Source organism: Aspergillus japonicus (genome assembly GCF_003184785.1).
Source record: "Aspergillus japonicus CBS 114.51 unplaced genomic scaffold BO86scaffold_3, whole genome shotgun sequence".
NCBI classification, from domain to species: Eukaryota; Fungi; Ascomycota; class Eurotiomycetes; order Eurotiales; family Aspergillaceae; genus Aspergillus; species Aspergillus japonicus.
The window spans coordinates 539,225-566,638 of NW_020291640.1; the positions used below are offsets into that span (position 1 = coordinate 539,225).

At 46.4% G+C, this 27,414-nt stretch overlaps 10 protein-coding genes across 10 annotated transcripts; 5 read left to right on the top strand and 5 right to left on the bottom strand.

Moving 5' to 3' along the window:
• Positions 1-182: 182 nt before the first annotated feature.
• BO86DRAFT_352989 (mitochondrial 37S ribosomal protein mS41) lies at positions 183-1,224 on the bottom strand. The gene has a single exon (XM_025669507.1). The coding sequence runs from the start codon at positions 1,075-1,077 to the stop codon at positions 340-342; it is 738 nt and encodes a 245-aa protein (XP_025532423.1). The 5' UTR covers positions 1,078-1,224; the 3' UTR covers positions 183-339.
• Positions 1,225-1,345: 121 nt separating this feature from the next.
• On the top strand, positions 1,346-2,795 carry kin28 (TFIIH complex serine/threonine-protein kinase subunit KIN28; the record flags this gene model as incomplete). Its single annotated transcript, XM_025669508.1, has 2 exons — positions 1,346-1,657; positions 1,774-2,795. Exons 1-2 carry the CDS (start codon positions 1,465-1,467, stop codon positions 2,793-2,795), a joined length of 1,215 nt encoding a protein of 404 aa, XP_025532424.1. The 5' UTR covers positions 1,346-1,464.
• A 2,218-nt stretch (positions 2,796-5,013) lies between these two features.
• On the top strand, positions 5,014-7,900 carry BO86DRAFT_415298 (putative kinesin family protein (KipA); the record flags this gene model as incomplete). Its single annotated transcript, XM_025674894.1, has 2 exons — positions 5,014-5,791; positions 5,850-7,900. The coding sequence occupies 2 exons, from the start codon at positions 5,014-5,016 to the stop codon at positions 7,898-7,900; spliced, it is 2,829 nt and encodes a 942-aa protein (XP_025532425.1).
• A 913-nt stretch (positions 7,901-8,813) lies between these two features.
• On the bottom strand, positions 8,814-10,346 carry BO86DRAFT_385378 (diacylglycerol acyltransferase type 2A). The gene is made up of 2 exons (XM_025671092.1): positions 9,993-10,346; positions 8,814-9,904 (listed from the first exon to the last, which is right to left on the bottom strand). The coding sequence occupies exons 1-2, from the start codon at positions 10,163-10,165 to the stop codon at positions 8,878-8,880; spliced, it is 1,200 nt and encodes a 399-aa protein (XP_025532426.1). The 5' UTR covers positions 10,166-10,346; the 3' UTR covers positions 8,814-8,877.
• Positions 10,347-10,730: 384 nt separating this feature from the next.
• On the bottom strand, positions 10,731-12,003 carry pxr1 (telomerase inhibitor/ribosome biogenesis protein PXR1). Its single transcript, XM_025671093.1, has 3 exons — positions 11,780-12,003; positions 10,893-11,727; positions 10,731-10,838 (listed from the first exon to the last, which is right to left on the bottom strand). Exons 1-3 carry the CDS (start codon positions 11,800-11,802, stop codon positions 10,818-10,820), a joined length of 879 nt encoding a protein of 292 aa, XP_025532427.1. The 5' UTR covers positions 11,803-12,003; the 3' UTR covers positions 10,731-10,817.
• Positions 12,004-12,529: 526 nt separating this feature from the next.
• BO86DRAFT_385380 (RAMP4 family protein) lies at positions 12,530-12,889 on the top strand. Its single transcript, XM_025671094.1, has one exon. The coding sequence runs from the start codon at positions 12,588-12,590 to the stop codon at positions 12,786-12,788; it is 201 nt and encodes a 66-aa protein (XP_025532428.1). The 5' UTR covers positions 12,530-12,587; the 3' UTR covers positions 12,789-12,889.
• Positions 12,890-13,164: 275 nt separating this feature from the next.
• BO86DRAFT_415301 (putative AP-3 complex subunit delta) lies at positions 13,165-16,577 on the bottom strand (the record flags this gene model as incomplete). Its single annotated transcript, XM_025674895.1, has 6 exons — positions 13,165-15,176; positions 15,230-15,458; positions 15,529-15,912; positions 15,966-16,162; positions 16,213-16,331; positions 16,522-16,577. The coding sequence occupies 6 exons, from the start codon at positions 16,575-16,577 to the stop codon at positions 13,165-13,167; spliced, it is 2,997 nt and encodes a 998-aa protein (XP_025532429.1).
• Positions 16,578-16,631: 54 nt separating this feature from the next.
• BO86DRAFT_329571 (uncharacterized protein) lies at positions 16,632-17,964 on the top strand. Its single transcript, XM_025668682.1, has 4 exons — positions 16,632-17,125; positions 17,180-17,386; positions 17,444-17,596; positions 17,658-17,964. Exons 1-4 carry the CDS (start codon positions 16,745-16,747, stop codon positions 17,883-17,885), a joined length of 969 nt encoding a protein of 322 aa, XP_025532430.1. The 5' UTR covers positions 16,632-16,744; the 3' UTR covers positions 17,886-17,964.
• A 1,227-nt stretch (positions 17,965-19,191) lies between these two features.
• BO86DRAFT_375300 (uncharacterized protein) lies at positions 19,192-21,208 on the top strand (the record flags this gene model as incomplete). Its single annotated transcript, XM_025670476.1, has 4 exons — positions 19,192-19,196; positions 19,246-20,611; positions 20,664-20,976; positions 21,060-21,208. The coding sequence occupies 4 exons, from the start codon at positions 19,192-19,194 to the stop codon at positions 21,206-21,208; spliced, it is 1,833 nt and encodes a 610-aa protein (XP_025532431.1).
• A 604-nt stretch (positions 21,209-21,812) lies between these two features.
• On the bottom strand, positions 21,813-25,921 carry BO86DRAFT_452965 (SacI domain and endonuclease/exonuclease/phosphatase family protein). The gene is made up of 8 exons (XM_025676963.1): positions 25,413-25,921; positions 25,160-25,364; positions 23,467-25,105; positions 23,108-23,407; positions 22,942-23,051; positions 22,550-22,884; positions 22,030-22,457; positions 21,813-21,956 (listed from the first exon to the last, which is right to left on the bottom strand). The coding sequence occupies exons 1-8, from the start codon at positions 25,732-25,734 to the stop codon at positions 21,888-21,890; spliced, it is 3,408 nt and encodes a 1,135-aa protein (XP_025532432.1). The 5' UTR covers positions 25,735-25,921; the 3' UTR covers positions 21,813-21,887.
• Positions 25,922-27,414: the final 1,493 nt, after the last annotated feature.

A 27,414-nucleotide genomic window follows, 5' to 3' on the forward strand; every position in this document is an offset into this window, starting at 1 on the left:
TCAATTATTAATCATAATGAAATAAGAAATAAACAAAGGGCCCGCTGTTAACTTATGGGACTGCGGCTGAGAAGCTAATATATATACATAATAAATACATCTTACAAGTTAAAAAACACATCTAAGAGCATTTAACTTATTGGGCCAAAGCAATGGGTTTTATGTTCAGTCCATTGTGTATTGCAAGATAATACAAGCATGATTTATAAAATAGTGCAACAGCAATAAAATATGAATGCCTATAGTACATACAGCAAAATTTGGTGCAAGCTTGTAGAAATACAGAAGAAACAGGTATACCACAAGCTAATGTGAACCTATCTAAGAATTTCTAGGTTTTTAGATAGTGCCTTTCCGCCTCTCTTCGCTCCTCCGTTTCGCTCTGACTTCCGCACGTCGTCTTTCACCACCATCCACCTTGACTCCAAGTCGATCCTCCCACATACCTTCCTTCAACTCGAATAAAGCTGCGCTACCTTTGGTACCCTTGATCGGCTGTAGGAAAGGGCCCTTTATAGTGCTGCCGTGGTGAACTCTCATGTATGCGATCTTTTTTGGTGGCTGAGATTGGTTGTGGATATATTCTTTGGCATCTGGTGGCAGGTTGACAACGATCTTCCTCGTGCCTGGGGAGGAATTGGCCGCATAATTTGAGAGGCTTGCGGATTTGTGGCTTTCCGCGATATCCTTTGGCTTCTTCGGGACCTCAACCACCCGCAATTGTGCAGTACCATTGACAACGTGCTGCAAGTCACCGCCAGGACCGAAAATCCCTCGTCTAAATTTCTCCCTTTTGCGGAGTAAATACCGTCGCTGGCTTGCAGGTTCAATGCCCAACTCTTTAAGCTCTGGCGAACTAACGGAAAACAGTTTATCCCAAGATGGCAGCTTGCTGGTGTGTTTATTCATGCCACGGCCGATTAGTGTAAGGAAAGTCTGGACGTCTGGGACAAATGGTGTTGGCGAAGGTATTGCAACAGAAGGCACCTGCTTGTGAAGGTGCCGGAAGCATTGCTTTCCGATGGTAATAGGTCGCATTGCTCGCAAGGAGAAAAGATATGGACTGTGCATCGCCATTGTAGCCGGGCTGATCACTCAGTCCGGTCAAGATATTATGTTGTGAACTTGAAAATAGTAATAATAGGCAATAATCTGAACAGATGACTGAGCTGAGAGATCAAGGTGTTTTATTGGAACCTTAGTTTGGCAGTTGGTCCTCTTCTCCGGGTCGGGGATAATGAGGAGAAATTTTGGCGGCATCAGTTCCAGCCAGGATCAACATAACTCCGAAACTGCTATTACCAACCTGCTTGAGATGCTACATCCTCCGTTTCCAAGAACATAAATTCCAGTGACTTGTGTCCAGTCATCTAACTAATAAATCTTAACAACACTTTATATTTTGGTGGTATTCTTACTAATTCTTTACTAGAGACAACCAGACGTTGCTACATTGTAGTAACAATGGCTGTTTCTCCTTTAATCCCGAACCCTGCTTCGCATGCAGCTAGAACTACTGATGCGACAAAAGAGTCAGAGGTAAATAACGCTGAACGCTCACCATACAAGCCAAATATGAAATATTCCTCTCATGTTACCAATGAGCGTGAGATTACCGAGCAGTTAAACGACGATGTAAGACACAAGTATATTAAAGGTATGATTTTACGCCTTATTCTCTTGAATGGTTCCATGCATCCTCCCTCGTTGCTTGCAATACTACCTTGTTGTCGCTGTTCTTGGCGGTTAATGATGAGCGTGATCATTTCATAGATAAAAGGCTCGGTGAAGGTACCTATGCGGTTGTTTTCCTCGGCCACCTTCGAACAGATCCGTCCTCGTTCGTCGCTATCAAAAAGATAAAGGTCAATGCAGAATACAAAGATGGACTTTCCATGGACGCCATTCGAGAAGTAAAATACTTGCAAGAGCTGTCACATCCCAACATAATAGCGCTTCACGATGTCTTCTCATCAAAGGATCAAAATCTCAATCTCGTTCTCGAATATCTACCACGGGGCGATCTCGAGATGCTGATTAAGGATACGAATATTCACTACGGCGTCGCTGATATCAAGGCTTGGATGGGAATGCTCGCCAGAGGGGTCTGGTTCTGTCACGAGAATTTCATATTGCATCGGGATATCAAGCCTAACAACCTCCTCATCGCGGCAGATGGGGAAGTGAAACTCGCGGACTTCGGTTTAGCTAGGTCGTTTGCGGATCCCTACTTGAATATGACCCACCAGGTCATTACACGCTGGTATCGTCCCCCAGAGCTGCTCTTTGGTGCCCGGCAATACTCGGGGGTGGTCGATATCTGGTCTATGGGCATGGTTTTCGCTGAACTCCTCCTGCGAGTTCCGTTCGTTGCAGGAAATACCGATCTCGATCAAATCACGAAGATCTGTGAAGCTTTCGGGACCCCGAATGAGGACAATTGGCCAGGTGTAACCAAACTACCAAATTATCTGCCTGCTGATCCCAACCATGTCGTCCCTCTTCAGGGTCGAGATTTTTTCTTCAGGCAATTTCCGACAGCTGGTCCTGTCGGCGCGGATTTGCTGATGTCAATGTGCACCCTGGACCCTAAGAAGCGAAACACAGCTTGCAGAGTTTTGCAACACGGCTGGTGGACTACTGAGCCTAAACCAACCGACAAGAAAAACCTTCCTCGCAAGATTGATGGCATTAAGAAGATGGGCGCAGACCTGACCAGGCGAGGGGGAGAAATCGAAGATTTAACATTCAAGAATGCGGCTAGACAGCTGAATTTCACTGCGGTCAGTGACTAGCTTACGAGTACCGGAACAGACTCGATGAATCGAAGCCATTCCAGACAAAACTTTAGGAAAGTGATTTGCTGCAACGCGCAAGGTCATTTGTCTACCAGTGGGCTAAGTTATCCAAGGTCTATCTACCACAGAAAGCCCAGCTTCAGGGGCACACAGCCATGCGGCAGATACAGATTCTAACGCTGTTATCTGGTATTCCAACTACCGGTGATGTGCATGAAGGGAACAGATAGCACCAGGATAACAATGAGCTTGTGGTTTCTCCCTAAAAGATATACACTCTTCCTTCCTCCCACCTGACAAAGTTGGCATTTCAAAGATCCCCCATATGATACCACCTGAGTCTGGGCTAGCGATTGCGAGGATCTCGATCCGCTGTCAGTCGCGATATCGTCACCAAGTAGGAAAAAACAAATATAAAACAGCGTCCAGCAGCGTTCCACACCAAGCTCTGCTGACTATCAATTTTTTTTCTGTACCTTTTATTAAGATGCTCGCTATCCCATGGGTAGCGCGGTTTCATTTCTAAGTCTATGCCTCGTATGGCATTGAAAATCAATGCGGGGGGTATGCATCTTGTCCAGTATGTTTTTGCTAGTCGTCGCTACGGATACATACTGTAGTTGTGTACTGTAGTGTGCAGTACAAATCGAGCAAAAGGGTACCCCTACTTGACGGGGAGAGAACTGAGACTCCCTCCATACTGATCACGCGCTGCTGGTAAACGTGCATTTAGTAAAACTAGAATTTTTACATTCAAAGGCTAAATCAAGCCCAAGAATAGTAAGGTAATGGTCGAGCGGGATGGAACAGGTCAAGGGGCTTATTTGTCCAACCAATGGGAACAGAACCTCCTTCCAGTCTCATAGTCTCTATCAACGTCCTCAATTGCCATCTGCAGAAAAATGACTTTGGTGCACGGATAATGATAGTATTGTAAGACGAGAAGGCTCCTTGATTTGGTTGACATAAGGCCATAATCAAGTTGGCTCCAGGTACCCGTTCCGCACCGTGCACACACTAAGGTACGTACAGTACATTACGTACCGTGTCCTACCTATCTATGGTATGTACATAGTTAACTAAGTTATTTCTGGTGACTGAGTTGTCACTTTGCCCTGGTTATTACAGCAAAGGACCTAGGTTTAAGGTAAGATTGGTCAGTCAAGGTATGATAAGGAGCTTACCCAGCCTAGTAAAGTAAATTAGTAAAGGAGGAGCCTAAGGACTCAAGGAGCAAAGCCCTTCTCACTCCCTGCCAATGGAGCCCTCCTGGAGTTTAACCCTTTCTCAGTGCTCCAACGCCCACGTTTGAAGGCACTCATGATTACTGCGTAGTGCCATTACAAGTACCACTCTACTAGTTACTAGGTAGTTACTCATACTGAATTATGAGTAGATACATACATTATTACACATTGCTACCCCGTCCCCCTCCCCCGCCGCGCGGGCGCGCGGTCTCAGTCTCACTTAGAGCTCATTAAACATCCTGACTGATCTACATTTGAACCTTTCTTCTCTGTCCACACTATAATTTCCCGTCCCTCCGTCGCTCCGCCCCTTATCTGCACATCCATGCTTCTCTTCCCCTACATCAACTATTAGATGGCAACGTACCGATCATTTCATGTCCACTTCATACAAAAGTAGTCATCTGATCTGTCTCAATCTATCCCAATCACCAAATCACCAAATCACCAATACCACATGGTGACAGTTAAGCTCCTGGCAACTTTCAATTCCGCCGAGTCGCGGAGCGCGCAACGGTGTTTTTGAGCACCGCTCGGGAAATCCACGGCCGCACCCTGCTGACGGTCCATGTAAGTCCGCATAGTTGCATTTATATCCTGCCTCTGTTGGGCGATGTTATGGTTCTCGAAGATATCTCGAGATTGTCTAGGTGCAATCTTGGATCATATACATTCATACGGTCCCCGAGCACAGTGTCTCATGTCCAGTCTCAGCCCCATGTTATACAGTTTCAGACACCATCAATCTCCTATGTCTCCAGTTGTTCTAATCAGGCCTTCTCCTCCAGGCACTGCTTCCGAAACGTATCGAGTGTGGTATCCAGGGTTCTTTTTAACGTGCATGGACGAAACAAGTGATAGTTGTTGCATATCGTCGTCGCTCAAGCCGTGCTCGAAGATTGAACCCGATCGATTAGGGGCCTTTTTTGATTGATGTCGATCGTTGCTCGGCCTTGCCAAACGTCCTCATGTCTGAATTACCTCCACCACCCAGGCCCACCGCCAGCTCTCCGGCTCCTCAAATTTCTGCTCCGAGATCACGAAAGAGCCTAGCAACTTTACCACATACGCCCAGGACTCTTTCCTCATCCCAGGCTTCCTCGAGTATGCGTGCTCCCTCCAGTCCTAGGTCAAGTTCTAGCAGATCCGTGCTTCATAGTCCAACAACATATGTTGGTCCATCGAAGTCCCTTATCAACACCCGGGTTCCCAGTAGTCCCGACACATCATTGCGAAGAACGGTCAGTATCGCAGCCTTCCCTCAGCCACCTAAGGCTGGAAGTCGCCCTTCGACTGCGTCCTCGATCTCAGGAATACAAGGCCTGCGTCCTTCCGGAAGTCTCAAAGAACGGAAAAGCTCCAGGCTGAGCACTAGCACAATCAGTAGCTACCGAACATCTAAGACAACATCCCTTATCCACGAAAACGGGGACTTGAAATCGATTCTTAGTTGTGAGATACGGGACATGGATGCTTCCCCTCCCCAAAGCAGAAGCTCTTCTGCACAAGGATCTTATTCGACAAGCGCAACCACATATGAGGATGGTGATGACGCAGCCGGCATATCCAAGTCCACTCTTAAATCAAAGGAGAGCAGGGATACGACAAAGGGAAATGTGATCGTGAGCGTCCGAGTACGACCTGATGTTGGGGGGGTAGAAGCAATAAAGACATCTGAATGGACGGTAGATGGGAGGCGAGCAATCATCTCCTTCAATGGGAAAGAAGGTGGTGACTATCTATATGGTATACATATCCTGCAAACGCCGGGCTCGGAATGATGATGTGCTGATCCCTACTCCAGATAACGTTTTCTCGGCCAATGAAAACAATGCAAAAGTCTACGACGCTGCTGCAAAGCGTCTCGTGAGGAGGGTTATGGAAGGCTATCACGGTACAGTGTTTGCCTATGGCATGACCGGAACGGGTAAGACCTTTTCTATGCAAGGAACCGCAACCTCCCCAGGGGTGATTCCACTGGCGATTACAGACATATTCTCCTTCATCAGAGAGACGCCGCACCGGGAGTTTTTGTTGCGGGTGAGCTACCTCGAAATCTACAACGAGAGGATAAATGACCTGCTTTCAGCGTCAGTGTCCGGTGCGCCCTCCACTGTCCAACAAGAGGAAATCAAGTTACGTGAGGATAGCAAGAGAGGTGTATATGCGACTCCATTAAAAGAAGAAATCGTCCAGAGCCCGACACAACTTCTCCGTGTCATCGCAAGGGGAGACCATGCGAGAAGGACTGGCAGCACCCAATTCAATGCTCGAAGTTCACGAAGTCATGCGGTTGTCCAGATCGTTGTTGAGAGTCGGGAACGAGCACCCGCAGGTGTGTCCCAGGATAGGCGGTCAGGTTTACTGCCTGGGGGGGTCAGAGTTTCCACACTCAGCCTTATCGATCTTGCTGGATCAGAGCGTGCTGCTGATGACAAAGAACGTCGGACAGAAGGTGCCCACATTAACAAGAGCTTACTGACTTTGGGCACGATCATCTCCAAGCTTTCTGAATCAAAGGAAAAAGCCAGTGGTGCAACTGACAAGGAAGGCAAGCATCTGCCTTATCGCGATAGCAAGCTCACGAGACTGCTGCAGCCGGCTTTGTCAGGAAACTCTCTGGTCAGCATTCTCTGCACGATCCAGCTAGCCAGTCCAACTAGAACGCATGCTGGTGAAACCCTCAATACCTTGAAATTTGCAGCTCGAGCCAAGAATAGCATTGTCAGTCATGCTAAGAGAGCAGAGGAGGCAATGGGCAGTGGTGGCACTGACACAGGGAGTCGGGTTCTTCTAGAACGCTATCGTTTGGAAATCCAGGCTCTCCGGAACCAGCTCGAGTGCCAGACAAAAGCTCAGGTTGAGAAAGAACCCAAATTTGAAGAACAGCAGCTAGAAAAGGAAGCGCATGCCCGTCACGAAGAACAAATGTTAGAGATGCAACTGGCTCGGACAGCGTTAAAGGAACGTATAGAACATCTGAATCGCCTTATATTATGTTCGAAGTCAACTGGAGTGAACAACCACGGGGGACTTCCCTCCCTTGGTAGGCTTTCCAGACAGTCCGCCTTCGATGCTGGGACGAGGTCTCTGCGGTCTTCAGTTAGTCAGTCTACATTGAGCGCCTACGGACAACCGTCAAACCGCCCGATGTCTCTCATTTCGGTCAATAGTTATGATCCCGCAGTCAGTGCACGCCTCGCGAGCTCTTTGCCTCATGAAGATGATGAAGAGAATATCGGCGAATTCGCAGATGGGAAGGCGAGCACTCAGCAACAAATTGCAGCCCTTCAAGCTGACCTCAATGACAAAAATCGATACATATCCACGTTGGAGAGGCGGTTGTTGCAAGCACGCCGCTCAAGTCATTCCCGTATATCAATAGGCATGAAGTCTAGCAGTCCAAATGCTGAGTTGACTGATACGATGGCTTTGTTGCGGGAAAGGGATATGGAAATAAATGAGCTTCGTCAACAATTGGACGATAAAGATCGAATGCTCACAGCGCTCCGATCTGCTGCTCGACATCGGGATCTTGCGCACATTGCCATTGATGCCTGTGGGCCCGGAATGAAAGAAACTTTATCTCACCGCCACAGTCTCGGGGACAGTGACTATGCCTTGACCTACACTCCAGACAACAACTTCTCCCCGCGCTTCGAAGGCACCCCCGAAGGGAAGCGGAAAAGCATGGACGAGATGTCTCGAATTCTTGATGAGATGATTCAAGATCGTGTTGAAAGCGGCCAATTAATCAAAGGCTCGCGTGGTAGTGTTCGTGTCGTTACCGGCAGTCGTCGAGCATCGGAGTCGATACCCGGAATAGCGAGTCTGACTACGAGCAACGCCGATTGACTACATCCTAGCCAGAGCACTCAAGCTTGACATCTTCGCACTATCATTTTGGAACACAGTCAGCCATCCGGAGAACTCTGCTCACCAGCATGAGCACTTAGACACTTCTCGAACAATGTATCAATGACAGAGAGTGCACTGGCCTCGAAGGCCCGTCGGGGATCAGAGCTGTTTTAAAAGCAAATTGCTCGGACAGCTCTTGGATCTGATCACCTCGTGATATCGAATCTCTAACTTCATCGGATCTCAATTGGTTTTTGACGCGCAGGGGAATGCCTCCGCCATTTGGCAAGACGATTCGCCGCTTATAGATTGAAGGGATCGTCGCTTCCTCCAGGAATTGATTCTAGTTCATGCTCCTGTTGTTCTAAAAACACTATCCATTGTCATGCACCGGGCTGTTGGGTCTCAGGGGTCGATTTCCCTTTCCAGGCTACCCATGACACACGATCATAGGAGCTTTGCTTATATTTCCTTGAGGTCGGATGCTCCTTCTCTCAATCATGTCGCACATGCTTTATGCCCAGTCGCTTCGTTGTTCTTCTATCATTCATCACTTTCAGATACCCATTCTTGTCCCCCTTTCGAAGCGATTTCAGCTTTCGGTACATGCTATATTCCATTTATCTCATCATCGATTCAGAATCGTCACTCCGAACATAAAAAAGGTCCAGAGAGTATGTAACTCCCACGATTTTAGTAAGGGATCTAGTTGTGCGGCAAGGTATTGACTGAAGTTATCAGCCAATAATTAAGCCAGTAGGCTTGGTGTAGAGCCTATACAAGCGATAGCTCAGACCTGCAGGTATTTACCTGGGATTTGAACCTCACATGTGGTCGAATCTTGTCACTGTAATTCTGGGTTAGTGTACTTAATATGGAAAATACCAGGACATGGGGCTCGTTTAAAATATGCCGAATAGTTCTTCATATTCACTCTGCTATGGCCACCCTGCCAGAACCATCATCTTAACATCTTATGCAACAATCTCAATCTCGGACGCTCTATCTTTAGCATAAAAATCTTTCCACTGCTCCCACAGCCTTTCTAATTCCTGCACATACATTGTGTGAAGTAGATCGATGTATTTATCGTCTACCTTCTCCCTGTCCGTTTGCTGTGTTACCCTGATAGGGCGACCCACCACGATATTCAATGGCCGACGATATGGCATCAACCCAACATCATAGTTGAAAATACCACGTGCATGAAAGAGGGGAATTGTGAAGCCCATCACACGTTTAACAAGCATTTGAAACTTGTGTATGATAGGGTGGTCTTCAGAGCGCACTTGTTCATAAAGATCATTCTCACCAAATGCTAGTATTGGCACAAGATCAGCTCCTGTACGTATGGCTAACTTGATGAATCCTTTTCTGCGCTTAAGCACAAGACGCAAAGTGTTGGGAAGAGCATCCAGTGATTCACGGGCACCACCAATGACAATTGTGACGGCACGACCCATTCCTTCACCATTAGTTCCACCTTTAGTGAGGATATTTTCACATGATTCGCGGGAGACGCTGGCTATACCCATAGCAAGTGCGTACTCCCTGTAGAACGGAATTCGGAAGTTCGAGTCAAGTGTCAGTAAAGTGTTTGTGATTCCAGGAAAGAGCTTGGAAAACCCAAGGGCTTCGGTAGCAAACGCTGCGAAGGCGCCGTGTGATATGATTCCATGTGGATGATACCCGAAGATATATTTCCTTGTTGGTGGAAGAGGTTCAGATCTATGTAGGCGGGCTGGAAAGTAAGACGCATACAATTTCCAGACACGGAGGGAGCGCAGACAATTGCAGCGACCGCGCAGGCTCCCTGATGTTGCAGCCGTCGAAAAGAGAGAGATGTAGATCAAATAGGGTATTAAGACTGGCCATGAGAGCGGGATGGCGCATAAGAAGAAAAACATTGTCAAAAAGATAGCGATGGTTAAAGTATGGCAGAGAACCACAAACGTCTGTAAGCGTCTTTCGAGGCCGATATTCAAAGGTGCCCACCGGATTCTAGTTCTCCAGTCAGTAGGATTTCTATCAGTACAACAACCTGAAGAACAAATACTCCGAAGAAGATTTCCTGAACACGTTCACATACCTCCTTTCGCGTAGGTCCTTTTCGGTGCTTCGGGCACGGTTAGAACCACTACCATCAGTGGAAAGGCCATCATGAGTGATGGTTATTGGCGACCGCTGCAGAGATGATGGTTGTTGCTGGGCTAGGCTGTCGTTCCCAGTCCCCGCAGGGGCACAACTTCCAGAATTAGACATCGGTGGCTTAATAGCACGAATTGAGCTTGGTGCTTGTGATCTTGCAAGGGGAATGAGCTAACATATATGCTCAGTTCGGAGATCGAACTTCGACGATACGAATCTGGAATGAATGTGTCATAAAGCATGGACAGTAAGATCATGACGGCCGCTGACGATGACAGTCGATGGGTCAACCCACAGTGGTAGTGATGTAAGTGTCCATCGGCTGGGCCGAGGTATGCGCCCACACATACATGAATGATACATTGCACATGCGGGTATGTACGGTATTGTACATACCCCTAGGTAGCAGCACTCTTGTTATACAGCACCATTAATTCCGTGATCTATGGCACATGCGAGTATCACTACAATGGAAAAACACACAAGAAGGGTTTGAAGAGAAATCTAGCCAGTCCGAACGGAAGTCCATATACTTTCAACCCAAATCTCCTCTAGAGCTACACTAAGTAGCATCATAATGATAGGAACAGACGGCCATTATGAAAATGTGTTGTAGCGGAACTCGACGGAAGATCAGACTTGCGGCATCACGCGGAGCAAATGACCATGATAATAACAAGCCTGTATAGATATAATCACATTGGGTATTTAAGTAGTGGGAAATTCTAGTCTAGCCTCTACACGACACGAGTCAAGAGACAGGGTATTATGACTTGACCATAAATATCTGAGATCAAATCAGTAAGCATAAGTAACCATGTGAGAACGCAACGTTTCTTACCTCATTCAACGATTTTTCGTCGAGAAGAGCTCTCTTTTTCTGTGCAATGTGACGGCTTCTGAAAACATGCCTGCCCATCGGACGGCGTTCCCTTGATGGCAGAGACTTTGAAGTCGATGCAGGCATTTCTGTAGGGGAGTTTTGATCCGATGTGTCTGTCTTTGTGTGTTCGAAACCGCTATCTTCTTGCCTTTCTTTGTTCTTCCTTTTCTTGGACTTTTTCTTACAGGAGGCCTGGTTGTCTGAGAGTTGCCTTCCACAACTGCCATTACTGCCATTATTTTGACCTTGAGTAATGATAGGACTTGCCTTCGGGTCCACAAAATCAAGACTTTCAGGTCCTCTCTGGACCTCAGTAGCACTCGTATTAGTCCTGCGGCTCTCGGTGTCTGACTTGATTTGAGCGGGCTCATCAGATTCGCTGACATCGGCCTTTTCCTGGACCAGATATCCACCACTAATGAAGTTAACTGCCTGCCATCTGCTGGCCGCATATCGAGCCAACTTGGCATTCTCGCGCCTCTTCTCCTCGATCCCCAGTTCTGCATCTGACTTGCCATTTAAGCGTCCCAGCAAGCCTCTAAACGCATCAAGACCAGTGGGTTCGCCTAGTACGTCCCGCCTCGGTCGCGCACCAAGGCCAAGTGTATCATCCTTGATAGTGACGCGGATATGAGACGCACTTGCTGTGGTGAATAACTCCGCATGTGCAGCATTTCGTGCACCTAGAAAGCTACCCGGGGTCCATCCCTGAGAACTGAGAATCTTGTGCCCGAAGCCAGTTGTTGAGCGCGACCAATTTGTATTGTTAGGATCGAGTGAGATCTTGGATTTCCTAGGCAATGGACATTAGACCAAGTGGGACGAGGAAAGTAGACCCTACATACTTTCGGGGTGCAGCAAGACCCATTTGCTAGATCAAGATGGTTTCTCGGCGGGGGGGATTCTCTTTCTTTGCTTGTAGTATTTCTCACCGCGGATTGTCGAGATATGTACTAATCAAGCCACTAGAAAAAGATGAAAGAAGACAAGGTATTAGGTTTTTTTTTTCAAGAAAAATCTGCTTGGGTGCTTGCAGGGATAAATGAAGAGATTCGAAATGTAACACTCCGCACACGATAGGGAAAAAATCTAAATCTCGCGGAGATTAGATGTGAGATTTGCAAGTGTTGACCGCCTACTGGCTGAGGTGCTGATCCCCCACCATATTCCATGGTACAGTACAAATCCTGCTGGTCACTACTCAGTACTCACTAAGGCTCAGCGGGCTCAGCTGACGGGCTGGTTTTGCCGCCTGCCTGATAAGGGCAAGGCGCGATACAGTTATGGATTACGGGAAGTGTTCCTTAAATTCTCGATCGGGGAGGCGGTAGCAAAGCTGAGCACAAGGGTGCGATAAGCTGTTGTCAGGGGGTTGTTGGATCCAACTCTTTTCCGTGCTTAGAAGCCTCCCGGAACATAATTGGCACAACGTGGCCTCTTCTGTATACTAGATTGTGATCCAGCTGTTTGCCTCCTTCAATTTGCTCTAAAAGCCCTCTTTTCTCTTACTATCAAAATAGCAGAATCTCTGTTCATTTTAAACATTCTTTAGTGATCCAGACGTTAAGGCCAGAGTTAGCCCAGATCAACCGTATTCAGTGGCAGCATGGTATGCTATAGATCTATGCAATGTGGTGTTAAATTGGCATTCAGATGGTGTTGGATACTGATCTCAAATTGCAGGCTCAAACACCACAGCAGAGAAAGGCCAATGAGAGGTATGCAAAGCATGAAGCTGCAAAGCGTGGCAAAGGAGGGGTGATGGCGAAGCCAAAGCAGCACTCACGGTCTCCAGTATCAACTGGCTGGATTGGTATGTTCCCATTAGCCGCCATGCCAATGATCTTCTGGTAGGGCTAAGAAAGTTGACAGTCATCCTTGCGTTTGTTGTTTGTGGTGGAATATTTCTCGAATTACTGGGGATTGTGCCTCGGTTATGGTCCGCTCTTGTTACGAACTTTAGTCAGTTGTTGCAGTAGGTATGGACACAGCTTGCTTTGTTGCAATATCGCATGTTATTATTTTCAACGATAAATCGATGGCCACTGTCGAAGCGATTATATTAGGGGCCTCCTACCCTCAAACTTCTTGTTAATGCTTCGAGTGCATTTATGTGACCATTATCCTACTGCACAGTCCAGCAAGTCAGATTCAACCTAGTTCAATGACCCTAGCCATGCGCCATACTGCCAGTGAGGTAGTACCTACTGAGAACCTATCTAGGTTCGAATCAGTTCTTGGGCGGCTTCTTTTTCTTCTTCTTCTTCTGCTGTTGTCGGTCATTGCTGTCCTTGATTGAACCCGTTTCATCATCAGGCCATCCAGTTCCCTGCATATCATTGACCACGGGTCTCGTCTTCTTCTTCTTTTTCTTGACCAATGTTCCCTCCGAAGGGATACCCATTGGCCGCACTCGCTCTGTGGCTCTCTGTAATCTGAGCCGAAATTGTTCCACTTCTCGCATTGCCAAAACCATTTCCGCCTCATCTTCGACCTTCCGCACGACTGATTGATTACCATCCGAGAGCGGCATGTTCTCGCTAAGTTGGGGGTGCTCCAGCCCACTGGAATCGATCTGAAGCAAAGACCGTTTCCATTTGCTAGGTTCACCCGTCCTATTGGCTGCCCCGGCCTCGTCGTCTCCTAGCATCTCATCGGGTAATACATTATATCGTTTGGGACGTGATCCTTTTTTTTTCCGGTCGTCAGACTCAGCCATAGACGGCGGCCGATGTTCCCTTCCGGCGTGCAACTTGAGATCGATTATCGGAATGGCATCAACATCCAATTCGTTTTCATTAGAGACGGTGAAAGAAGGATGGTGCGGGCTCAAGATGTCATAATACCCGTCATCTGTCCCAATATAAAAAGGATCATCCCTACTTCGTTCCTTGCTATCCAACCTTCTAGCGTAGGTGGACGCCTCTTCCACCATGGTACTCACTGGTGTCTGGTACTGTGTTCCATAAGCTGCGTCAACCGCGACGAAGTCACCAAGCTGCTTGTCAAATGACATGCCCTCCCTACAATAGTAGAACTTGTGGCTGGGCACTTCATACTTTGCTCCGCATGAAGTTCCGAGATCGCCATTGAAAAGATCGCAAAGGCTATCATTAAATGTCTGGTGTAAACGAAGCAGCTCTGGTGCCGTGACTTTCTTCTGAGCGTTCACAGAGACGGGATTTAGTTCGAGCCCTCTGAACAGGTTTGGAATGACCGTAGACAAGAGATACGGTACTTCATTCCAGTTGTGGGAGTCGGAATGTGCAGCATCTGCTGCCAAGCGCATGACCTCAAGGAATTCGATAGCTCGTTCCTGTACTTCAAGGTCGGGATGCAAACTGAGAGAGTTGAGAAACTCAATGACCCGCGCCAACATGAGAGACATTTCGCTCCTCTTTGTTCGATCCCATGTTCCCTCATCAGGCAGAAAGGTGTTGAGCAACTTAGGAATGGCTTGCACATAGAGGGATAACGCCCTCCCTGGCAAGGAGAAGTTGGACATATCAATCAAGGAAGAAAGAGTTTGGCCAGGAGATAGCAAGTGCTCGGCATACTCGCCAACCATCCACGCGAGCGGCCCGAGGATGCCGTTGCTTGCGCCTGGGGCCTTGAAAAAAAGGGATTTCCGATTTGCAAGAGAAAGCAAAGAGGCTGCAGCCCTAGTTGCTTCCGTGCGGGCCTCCTTGACCCGAACGGCCACATTGCGTAGCTCAGAACCAATTCGACCAGTGATATGTGACTGGTGATCCGCATCGTTGCCCGTACGAGTATTATGAGGAAGCCCAACATCTTCAACGTCCGGGGGAAGAAGTTGCACTAACCGCACCAAGGTGCCGACATACCAGTCAAAATCGGACAAGTTTGCATAATTCCCGTAAGAGCATATGTCGACTATCCGATGCAACACCTCAAGCTGGTAATCAGGTGGTAAAGGTGTTGTTGTTTTGCGGTTAGTTGAATCACATCTCATTTCGCGGCCGTCTTCAGAGAATTCATCATCAGTCCCGAGGCGGTCATTCCCGGTGGACTCGCTGGAGTTGACCAGCTGTAAGATCAACCGCTCTACTATTCCCTGGAGGTTTTCGCTAGTGACCATCCTGGTTGCAAGATCAAGAGCTTGAAGTCGAATCGAGATGTCCGCATCGTCCAAGCAATGCATGATCACATCCTGGTGCATCGAAACCAGCGCGGGATATGCCGATACAATTCTGTTGAAGGCTAGGAGTGCCACATATTTGACTAATATCTGCCATGTCAGCTTCGATCTCACGCTGTATGGCAGAAGCACCTACGATTCGGATCCGAATCTGAAACAACCATGCCCCGAAGTTTTTCCACACACAAATCAGCGATTTCGTCTTTCTCTTGAGCACCTTGATCGCTATCGAGTATGCCGCCTTGTATCAGGCCGTTGATACATTCGTAAAGTAAAGACATGGCGGTTGTTGTTTGAATTATATTCACCAAAGGCCGAAGCAACTTCCGAACCAATCGTGGCTCCAGCGGAGTAAGTGTGGCAAACTAGGACTGTGAGAATACTGACGAGCAATGATACCGAAGGGTCCCCATATAAATGACCCAGACAACTTACAAGCTTTATTATCTTGATAGCCATCCAATTGTTGCCACCGTCGACAAGTAATTCGAACAACCTTGGCGCAAGAGGTAAAAAGTCACGAGGTCGTCGCCATCCAAGTTCACATACCACGTTTAGAACAGCTGTAGTGACGCTAGAGTCCTCTGCATCGTCCATGAGGCGTTCCTTGATTTTGGGCCAAGCTAGTTTCAGAGCGTCAGGGTAGACAAGTGTCAGCCTGTAGAGGCACACAATAGCTTTTTTCCGGACCACAGCATGAGTGTGGGATATCCGAGACAAAACATCTGGTAGCAATGACATGGCAAGGGAGGTGGTGATGATGCTGGGCAATGTGATTAGCGGAAGGGACATATTTGAAATGCTGGATGATACTAGATCCTAGGCAACCGTTAGATTGATATAAGGACTATAATACTTAACAGCGCACATACTTTTTTTAAGAGATTCGTTGCCAGCATTAGTACTTCTGTGTCTGGTCTGAAGCTCTGTACGGCACCGAGATATCCAGCTCTTTTCTGTAAATATTTTGCAGATGACATTACTTCAAGCACATGAAAAGATGCCCAGGACATGTCATAGCCAAACATCTCCAAGTAGATCAGTTTCAAGAGAGCCGTAGCCTTCTTATCTAGGATATGTTAAAAGCTTGGTCCCGCAGATTATTTATACTGTGCGTACCCATATCCTGCAATTTGATCTCGGCCTTGCATTCTCGAAGAGATTCCTGTATATATCCATCCTCATCTCCTTTGTGGCTCCTAAGGCCCTTTATCAGGTCATATAATGACTTTTCAAACCTTGATGTGTTGAGTGTTAGTTGTTTATGTTCTCATGCTGGGCCAGGGTACCAACATTATGCTTCGGCGGTGTACGGCATTTAGAAGGAAGCGCAAGTAAGTTGATGATCTTCTGCACTATCATGAGCTGTGATATCAAGAATAGTTCACTGGTTCGGAACAGCCTCGTAAATGTTGTACACTCCGTTACCGTTCATGAGCGATTACGTCGAGCTGCTCCGTCCAAGTCACGGGAACAGAACTCATACTATCCCCGGTGCGGAGTAGCTCCGCATTGTAACGTATGTCCTGGCTCTTCCTGTTGGCTTCTATCTACCTTATTCTCAACTTTCTGATTGTCTCCTGCTCACGCTAACACAAATTGAATTTTGTCTAATCTTCTCATATATCCAGCCAACAGCGACGGATCTACCATGGCGCATAATACCCCTGAAATGCAGTATGAACATAGTTCGAATCTGATCACTATCTCTCGCCTCTCACAACAAGCGCCTCGAATACTTGAACAGCACTCTCCAGGTGGCGATAGTATTCTAGCTATGCCATTTCTGAAACGCCAGCATCATGAGTCATATGATCTGTTGGAGCAACTTGCTTTTGCATGCTTACAAACAGGGGATGATAGATCCGCTCTTTGGTGCATTGATAGACTAGCGAGCCGGTTTGGTTCTTCGAATGACAAGGTGATAGCATTACGGGGTTTACACGAAGAAGCTACTGCAGAAGATCGTGCAGCTTTGGAGGAGTGTCTTCACAAATACGACGCTATACTGTCAAGGGACCCAGTCAACCTGGTCTGTGCCTTCCTACATGTTCATGGCACTATCCGAAGCTGATATACCTAGTAGCCCATTTTAAAACGCCGAGTTGCCCTTCTGCGTTCGCTGCATAGACCAGCGGAGGCCATTACGGGCCTGATAAGACTTCTGGATGCTGTTCCAACAGATGCGGAGGCGTGGTGTGAACTCGCAGATATGTATCATTCTCAAGGGATGAGTTCACAGGCAGTTTTCAGCCTCGAGGAGGCGCTGTTGATTGTCCCGAACGCTTGGAATGTATGATTTTTGCCGTCGATGGTCTACACTCACAGAAAGCTGACACTCACGTCGCAGGTACATTGCCGGCTAGGAGAAGTCTTGTATTCCAGCGCCAGTTTGGCCGACGTAGGAAATGCTCGTCATCTTTTACGCAGATCCATTCAGTATTTCTGTCGAAGTATCGAACTCTGTGGCGATTACTTGAGAGGCCTCTATGGTCTGTTCATCGTAAGTATCCCTCAATATCTTTCTTTCCGCAATCTTTTGCCTTTGATACATACCATGACAGGCAACATCACTCCTGCTCGAGAAAAAAACGGACTGCCAAGAAGAATCATCAGTCTCCGCGAATTCCATATCAACCGATACGCTGGAAAGCCTCAACACATTTGCGAGGAATCGTCTCGAGGAAATTGTGGGTCGACGTTCGTCAGATTGTCACTTATGGGAGCACGGTCAAGCTGAACTTATAGCCGTGAAGGAGCTTCTCGATCGCTTCAGTCGCGCTAGCGATTGAATGTAAAATAACACATGGACTAAATATGCTTTAGCGAAGACCAGGGCCAAGCTGATCTCTAACGCAACTAGTCTCTCGCTCACTACTAGCGAACGTAGATGAGTCACTTGAGTGCAGGCGCTTGTGAGACATGACATGACGTCTCTGACTGGCCAATGAGAGCAACGTCTCCCCAAGCCCTCCCTACCTGCATACCTAAGGTAGGTACAGTATCAGGGCTCCAAGGCTTTACGGCAGAGTGAGCGCCAGCCGAGCGTCTGCCACAGATTGAGTCTGGGCGCTCTGAGTGCGGTTTTCCAAATCTTTATTGATGCGCTACGCGCAAACAATTTACATACTAGCGGCATCTGACGCGAAACGAATAGATAACTGGTATGTAATAACAGGAGGGAAGAGCATAGTAAAAGGAGAGGGGCGGTCTGTTTGTACAACCCGTTGGCATGGACTTAGATTCTTCATTGGGCACTCGGGCAGCACTACACTACTTTTGCTTATGGGTAGAGAAGAAGAATGGTTGCCAGCTCAGTGCCTAATACTCCGTAGTACCACCAATGACGACAATATTCAAATTTCGGAATAGGTATAATGCCTGCCATGCCCAAATCTCCACCGAGAGGCCTTAAATCGTCTCGATCAGGCAGTAGTTTCTTCACATTCTTCGTTGCTGTCAGTCCTCGGCGAGATTCCATCTACCTTCTTCTTCTCCTCCTCCTCCTCCTCCTCCTCCTCCTCCTTCTACTTTTCCCCTCCCCTTACCCTCATTCTCCTTTAATCTTCGAGTGCCAGCCTCCCCTTTCTCGCCGCCTCCTAGCTAACGCGACCTTCATCTAATGCATCGAATCATAGAGGTATGGTTGTTCCATTATAACTTCCTTGTACATGCTTGCTTCCCTCGTGCACCCTCACTAATCTGCTGCCTGTGCCTGCACTGAAGCCAGCTATTGACTGGAATTCTGCCAGCCTCTAATCGTACTTTGCTTATTGTGCGAAGAAAACACTGGCTCTTCACATAGCACTTGAGGATAGTGAACGCCGTTCCGTCCAGGGCCATCGGGGATTTTTTTTTTTTTAATTTATCTTCTGTTTTGCCCTCACCCCCAAGATTCGACTGTCGAGCATCTGTCCCTCGACGGGTAACAGTTTCAACCTTGAGCAATTCATGGGTTACCAATCCTGGCCTCTGAATTCCATCTTCGGTCGGTTCGCGTTCAACTGCTTGCGCAAACCAAGCTTGGACGTCAATTTACAGTAGACACAGCGAAAGACGACGAGAGCCAGAGAGAGCTCTGAAAATCAGTTGAACCCAATGACGTGCGTTGCTGCTCTTGATACTATCTACCTGCGTTCTGACAGATAATAGACTGAATATCAAAATTGACCCCGACTCGGAATCCTCCATCTCCGATGAAGAAGACTCTTCTGGAGTGCAGGTTTCTCCCCCTTCTGAGTCTGAGAGCCATGGATACCAAGATTCTTACGACGAATGGGCGCATTTATCATATCCGGATGAATTAAAACCATCGGATTCCGCTTCTCGACCCAGAACATCACGCCGGCTACGTGCACGTAGTTCAATTCATGGCCCTTCGTCTGCCGTTCGCCGCCACTCAACAAGGCATCACATGGCACCGGAAAGGGCCTCATTCAGGCGTTCTCGTCGAAACCCTTCGCCGGACTCCCCAGAGAGCGCAGACTCGGCTGAGGAATATGGTGCTCCATATGGGCGTATGCCTCAGGAGCGGAGATTCTGGTCAACTGTGCCTCAGGGCACAGGTTACAATCATCATTCCTCCCCACGACAAACATACGTCTATCCTAACGGGAACTCCATACCGCATGCTGCGTTTATGCACCCCAATGGCGTTGCGACTACATCGGACCAGCTGATAAGACTCGGTCATCAAGGCCAGCAATTACCGTATGGTCAATCGATGTACGGGTACAACTCTCAATCACCTGGTCCTCTTCTGCCCCCTTTTCTAGCCCATGAACGTCACCCAGAACATCAACCACACCCTATCGCAGCCTCTTCTCATGGACGGAACGAAGGGCACAACCCGTCCCCACATTCAATATCACACCACATGTCAGGACATGGTCCGCCTCCCTATGCCCCCCACGACATGATGATACCATATGGCCCAGGGACCTATTATCCTTTCAGGGATCCTTACCATGTGGTTCCTGGGATGATTCCGCCTTATTATCACTCATATCCTCGCGCGCCATCTCCTAGTCAAGTCGATCCACCCGAATCCCCTGTCCCCGCACCTGCCGATACAGAGAAGGATGAAGCTATCGCAAGGCTCGAAAAACTGATATTGGAGGAAAGGACGGAGCGCGAAGCTCGGGAAGCCAGAGAGGCTGCCAAACAGGCTGCGATCGAACTGGAAGCCGCTGAGCAAGCTGCAAGAGAGGCACGTGCCGCGCACGAGAAGAAAATTGCCGAGGACGCTGCCTCACAAGCAAGGGCGGAGGCCGAGCAGAAAGCTGCGGAGGAAGCCGCAAAAGCCAAGAAAGAAGCAGAAGATGCGGCTGCTGCTGCGGTAGAAGCTGCTGCTGCTGCTGCCACAGAGGCAGCGAATGCGGCAGCTGCAGAAGCGCTCGCGGCTGCAACAGCAGCCGCTGCGAACCCCCCACCTCCGGAGAAAAAGAAGCCGATAAAGTTCAAGGATGCAGTCGGGAGGAAGTTCAGTTTTCCCTTCGACTTGTGCTGTACCTGGAAGGTGAGGAAGACTTAATGTATGGAATACAATCTATGGCTAAACTTTTTTTCAGGGCATGGAAGAGCTTATACGACAGGCATTCCTTCATATCGAGGTGATAGGTCCTCATGTCGCTGAAGGACACTATGATCTGGTTGGCCCTAATGGCGACATAATCCTGCCCCAAGTTTGGGAGACTGTTATTGAACCAGATTGGACCATAACTATGCATATGTGGCCCATACCAGAGAAACCTCAAGCCGCTGAGCCTGCCCCACCAGCAGATGTAGTTGCAGAACCCTCCCCTCCACCTGAACCTACAGCAGTTCCAGATGAGTCTGCAGTCGTTGTCGATGGGGATTCCAAGAAAAAACCCGATCAAGCAGGTAGGTCTCTGTTCTCACATTGTGCAAGGATGTTCTACGATGCGCATGCATGCCACCATGTTCTCTTCAATAACATTATGCAGGTCCCAAAAAGCCACGGGCAAAGGCTCCAGACCCTGGTGCTTTCGCAATGTGGATGGTGGGAGGCAATCGTTTAAGGTTAAACAAGGCTTTAAAAATGGGAAAAAAGCCTAAGGCAGTCCAGCACGGTATCTCTTGCCGTGTTATGTAAAGTGACTTAAGAACTTGTGATTCGCTCTCAGATTGCGTATCATAGCATGCAACAGGGTTATCTTGCACTGCTTGCCTGTTATGATAACATTGTCTTTACTACTTCCATTCGCTATGGAGTAATCAAACAATCAGGTAAGTAAATGGTCCAACAAAATTGACCACAACGAAGCTGACCGTTAATCCTCAGCAATTTGTGACGAGCTCGACATTCCAAAGTCGCTTATTAAGGTCTCTGCTTTAGGGGTGCATGGCTTTTCCTCCCGCTTGTTCGGGAATGGTTTCTCATGCCCATGGCTGTGCTTATGCGTGGTCATCCTCTCCGATGTCTAGCAGGCTTGCTTGCCGTTAGGAGAACAGGTTAACTTTAGAGCTGCTCCAGAAGATTTTGAAAAGTAGGTGAATCAGCCAATGTTTGCGAGTATACTATACTCCGACACCCGCAAATCGGCACTGGTACATCATGCTGGCTGTAGCCTTGTATATATGGTTATGTTAAACTTATAGAGTCTTGAAGTAAAGCCGAAGGAGTCGGTCTACGTTACCGCAGAATTATACCAAGTACGTCTAGAAATAGTGACAAGATGATGTAACATCAAGAGTCTGTTTGATACCAGTGGACCGGGCTCTGCAGATCAGATAGTACTAAATCATCTGTGAGTCTAGGTAAAGACAAGATTCTATTTTCCGGGATTGAGCGGTTCCCAAGTGAGCCTATCATTGATGGCTTCGCCCAATAGATCATGTTTCTGTAATGCAATTACAGGTTTAGTATCATATATCTGGTAAACCGAAAAACAACAACGCATTGAGTTCACTGACCGTATGGGTCACCAACCGCTCAGCGATATTATGTGGGCGTGAATGGTACGGTCCAGGCGAATTGTCTCCCGCAAGTGTTTGTGTCGTGCTTACCGGTAGCCGTGGACTTGTATGATATGATTCCATCATCCAAGAAGCTGTTTTACTCGTTTTCTGAGATTTTGGATTGTCCTGATATGGCTCTCCAGGCACGTCAATAGTAGCATCAATGTGCTCTCGCTTTGATTCATAGCAGACCCGATGTCTTTCATAGCCTGGAAGATTCATCCTTGGTGGCAGAGGGGGTTTGAGTGCACCATTCTCGATTGCAGTAGACGGCGATGCTTGAGCCCAATCGTTGTCATCCCAGGAAAAGGGATTTGGTATACGTTGAATATTCCAGATGAGGTTGTTGGAGGGAGGTTTCACCTGTGACCGCACAGACTCGCCTAGTTCATGATATGAGAAGTATGAGTATAGCAGATAATTTTGGACTGGTGGCGTCGGCTTTCATAGGTCAGAGAGTGGCATTGTGACTGACCATGGTTTAACCACCATTTGTCATATGCAGCGCTAGTAGCTGACTCCTGAGTCCGCGTAGCAATTCCTGAGTGATACAGCTTTCCAGTATTGGCATCTGCGTTTTTGGGCTCACTCGCGACTACAGCGCGTGTGCTGTGCCGGTATTTGCTATAAAGCTTATGCTGCAGATGGGCTTTCTGTTCCTCATTAACAATGCTGATTATGCATGTAAATACGGCCCAAACTGGCCTATGATCGGAGAATCGCAGGTTCGCAGTGCTGTAATGAATTTGACGTAGATTCGATCCCTTCCAGAGGACTCTATCGCACCAGGCGGGTATACGTGCTTTTTCCCTATTGAGGTCTCAGTCTCCTGGTCACATGACAACATGACATACTTGTGATACTAACGAGGTATCATAATGATCATTCCCAATATCATACTTATATGTTGGAGGAAATGTGATAGGTCCTTCAGTGTAGAAGTGGAAGGCTCTACCTGCTAGCATTTGTAGATTTAACTGAGAGGGTTGTCAGGGTCACAAAGATCGACGTCAAGCTCGACCTCGGAAAATACCTGGTCATTATCGTAAAGCTTCTGGTAATCTCCCTGAAGTGCCAATTCTCTGACAAGTTGACTGCCAAGACCGATCCGATAGTTGAAGTCCCCAAGCCATACGATAGTGTCATGATCCTCAATACTTCTGTTTTTCAAGAAGCGGAGCCCACGTAGGATGGTATCATAGTCTTTATTCCTCTCGTCATAATTAGCGAACCCAGCAGCAAGATGGGCAGTCACAAAACAGATGCGCGTATTTGAGTAGTCAAAGCGAATGGCGCAGCCTCCTTTGTTGCCGGCCATTCCTGATAGGCCCGTCTACATGAGTATAATCAGTGAAAGACGAAGTAGACGCCTAAATGTCATGTCAAACCTACCTTCTTCACACTACCTTCAACATTCTTGATGTATTTCAGGCTATCCCCTCTCACGAATACCATAAGAGCAGCTCCAACGAGTTGACCACTTCGCAAGAGCACATACTTAGGAAGTTTCCTGGAGCTCGCTTCGGAATTGAGGCAGCTTTGAACATTCTGCTCCCACACTTTTCGGGTTGTAGGGTCAGTCGACATTATCTGCTGTGGACTTAGCGTAACAATTTCCTGAAACCCGACTGCAAAAATCCGTGGGCTGTCATCCTGGCGGGTGAACCCTGAAAGCAACCACGGCCGTAGATCTGTACTGGGCCCCGGATGACGCCCATTGAGATTGAATGTCCCAGCCCAGATTTGAATCGATTTGGAAGACGAATAGTTGGATGATAGCTGAGCCAGCTCGGTTGCAACTCGATCATTAACCGGGTCAAATAGAAGTACGGGGATCTGGCCTGTTAATCGCCCCAATAGAATATCTATTGTTTGTTGGCGAGCTTTGTCAGAGAAATTGTTGACATAGATGCGCGCCGCGGTTTTTCGGACATCTGCAAGTGCACCTGCGAAGGACATCTTGCCATGGCGTGTGAATGAGCTTTTCAGGGCGCCAGTGCCAGCATATATTTTGGACAAAGCATCGCCATTGTCGGCCCACAAGGTTGAATGTCTCAGTTGTAGATTATCGCCGATTGTACTCCCTTGTTGATGAAGGAATGCATCAAGAGCCATGGTGCTTATTATAGTTTGTACGAGATTCGTCCTATCGAGACAATCGAGGCAGTTGGTTCGGAAAGCCCCTTCTTGCTGTAGGATGACGGTGTTACCCAGTGGTTTCTGGTTTTGATTGGGGGTTCCAAGGTCAGATTCCTCTTCTTGAAAGTAGGCAAAGCCTTGCAGAGAGTGAAATATCTCGGGTTTGATCTGGCTGCTGGCGCCATACCCAGTTGGTCCTCGGGTTTCAGCATGAAAATCGAATTCCGTGAGCTGTAGAAGACTATGGTCCGAAAGGGCTCCAAGTCCAGTTTCTTGACTTGTACGGTCTCCTTTGATAAGTTCCCGAAATCTTCTTGAAAGCTCTACTTCCCCCGGCCTGAGTTCACTCAGAAGGTTTATTACATGTATTGCACCATACTTCAGTTCCAGGTTCTTGAAGTGTTTATGGAACGCATGTTGGCTCGCCTCGACGGATCTGGTTATTTCAATTTTCTGCTGTCCTGGGATAAAACCAGTAGCCTGCTCCCAAAAGATCGGCACTGATCCACGCAACTGAACGTAGGAAAAGGTAAGATGAGGAGCAATCCAGAGTATTGTCTCGGTCTCAACAAAATTGGCGACATGACCATCATCGTCTATGCCACGGGAATTAAACCTTGTTCCCGCACGTCGAGATGACTGACGAGATATTATTGTAAGCGAGGAAGGAAGTCGCGTATGTCCCCGGGGAATGATTGGGACGGAAGATGGTATCGTTAGTGTGCCACAAAAGCCTCGTATCACACACGTCAAGATGCGCGAAGAATCGAGGTGATTCTTCTCGGTCAGGGCTAGGTGTTTTCTGAAAATGAGAAGGGGGTTTATGAGGTATGCATTCCAGAGCATGTCCTCATCCAGAGACTCTATATCAAAAGTTGCGGATTTATCGGATCTAGTCATTACTTCGTGAGCCCAACCATCATTTCACAAATGCGACTTGGCTTACCGATCTTGCAACCGAGCTGTAAGATCGAAATCAAGGCTGTAGTAAAAGCTCCCATCGCTCAGTAGTTTCTTCAGAGCCAAAAAAGGGACATCGATAGCCGTATCCCTGGTTTCATACTCTACTTCAGTCTCAGTTACCTCAACTGGGACAGAGGAGTCCACATCATGATATAGTTGATCTTCGTATCTGGAGTCGCTCAAACAAACTGAGCCCAGTCAGCAGATTCCTTATGAGACTGATGATGAAACCTCACAAAACTCCACCTTGTCTATTCTGAAAACTGATTCCCCGGGTCGTACCGTGGCGGCTTTCGAGGAGCCAGTGATAACGCTTACGAAAACATCTTCGTCCAGGTGGATAAGTCCGAGAGTACCAAACCCTTTACCCTGGATTTGGTAATCTTCAAACTGGATGGAGGATACCGGGACAAGGTCGACTCGGCAACGCGGCACGGTGCCGCCGTTGCGACGCCTTTCGCTGGGAGATTCGGACTTGAATAGTAACGCGTAGTCAGAGGTTGCAAGAACAACAGTACGCTGAGGAAAGTTCCGAGTATAAATCCGAAGGCTAGCCATGCTTCCAAATAAGGTTGTCAATTGGATGTATGAAGCATTGCACCAAGATGTAAGATGATCTCAACTTTCTCCCGGTAAAATCAGCCTGTAAGGAATAACTAGTTATTCTAGCTTTGGTGAGAGATCTGTAAGAGATCACTCAGGAACATTTTTACTAATATTGGTATCAGATGGGACTATTGTGAGGCTACAAGCAATGATGAATACAACAGTATAATAATTCTCTTAAAGAAATTTAGAGAGATATTGCTATTCACGTGACCTCTGACCTTACTACTTTCACCTTAGAAGAGACCATGTATCTGCTAGCTATATATATAAATATTGTCAGATCTTTATGATCTCATGTACGTATATACATATGATGATTAAATATATTAAATATAATTAATTAGAAAATAAACTATCTAAAAAAATAAAAAAATAGAAAAGGATTTAAAGATCCTACTGTAGGCAGTAACCAGTAGCAGTAATACTAAAATAATAACAGTACTATTCTACTTAAAATCTATATTCTTATAAAGTTATATAACAGTAAAAGTAGACAAATAAATAAATAAATAAATAATTAGAATAAGTTAAGAATTATTTATAAATAAAAAAATAAATAAGTAATAAAATAAAAGTTAAAAATAATTTAAAATATTTTAAATTATTTAGTATACTTAATTAATCTCAGTCTAATCTATATTAAATAACTGGTTAATTGTAGTGGATTTCGGCATTGTCAATATTCTGCTGTTATTTCCGCCTTTGGGCATTCTTTGGTGGACATTAACCTCCCAAACTTTCTTCTTTTTTAACAGTCTTTATATTAACTAAATTAATTATATCTTTATTGTATTTAACTATTCTATATTATATAGTAGTATATTCTTGTATTAAAACAGTTTAGAAAGTTGCCTCTGCAGATATACTGTTTATTTTAATATATTTTTTTATTATTTTTAATTGCTGGGCTACTATATTAATTAATTCTTATATTTCTATATTTTATAGTTTTTTGGTTGCTATTTCTGCTTATATATATTCTGCTATTTGTATCTATATCTGTCTATAAGTTACCTACTCTACTGTACTCTTATCCTGTCTTATAATTTACTTAACCAAATTCTATATATATAAATTATTTTAGCTGAATTTATATCTTGTATTAGCTGTTATCTGTATTCTTAGTTACTATACTAATTATACTTATTATTTATATTTCTAACCATGTCAAGGCGCGGGCTGGTGTTTGGTTCTTAGTCTGGCTTAGGCCTAGGAATAGTGCAGTCCCGGTCCTGAAATTTGGAACCAGGACCGGACTATATAGTTTTTAGTCTTTGCTTATATTACCCAGGACTGCACTATAGTCCCCTGCAGTTCTAAACAGTTTTTACTCCAAAAAACTACTTCTATATAAATATACTAAAATTTTTTTTTAATTTATATAAATCTAATTATTAATTACAGTATCTTATAAAAATACAAAAACAGTTTTATTTTTTAAAAAAATACCTTTATTTTACTAAATTTTTAATAGATAATTTTATACTATTTCTTTAGCTTTATACTTTAAATACAACATATATAAGTAGAACTTTTTATTAAAAACTTATAATAAACTGTAATACTATAATCTAGACTTTATTTATATTTATATTTAATTTATTTAATTTTATTTAATTTATTTAATTT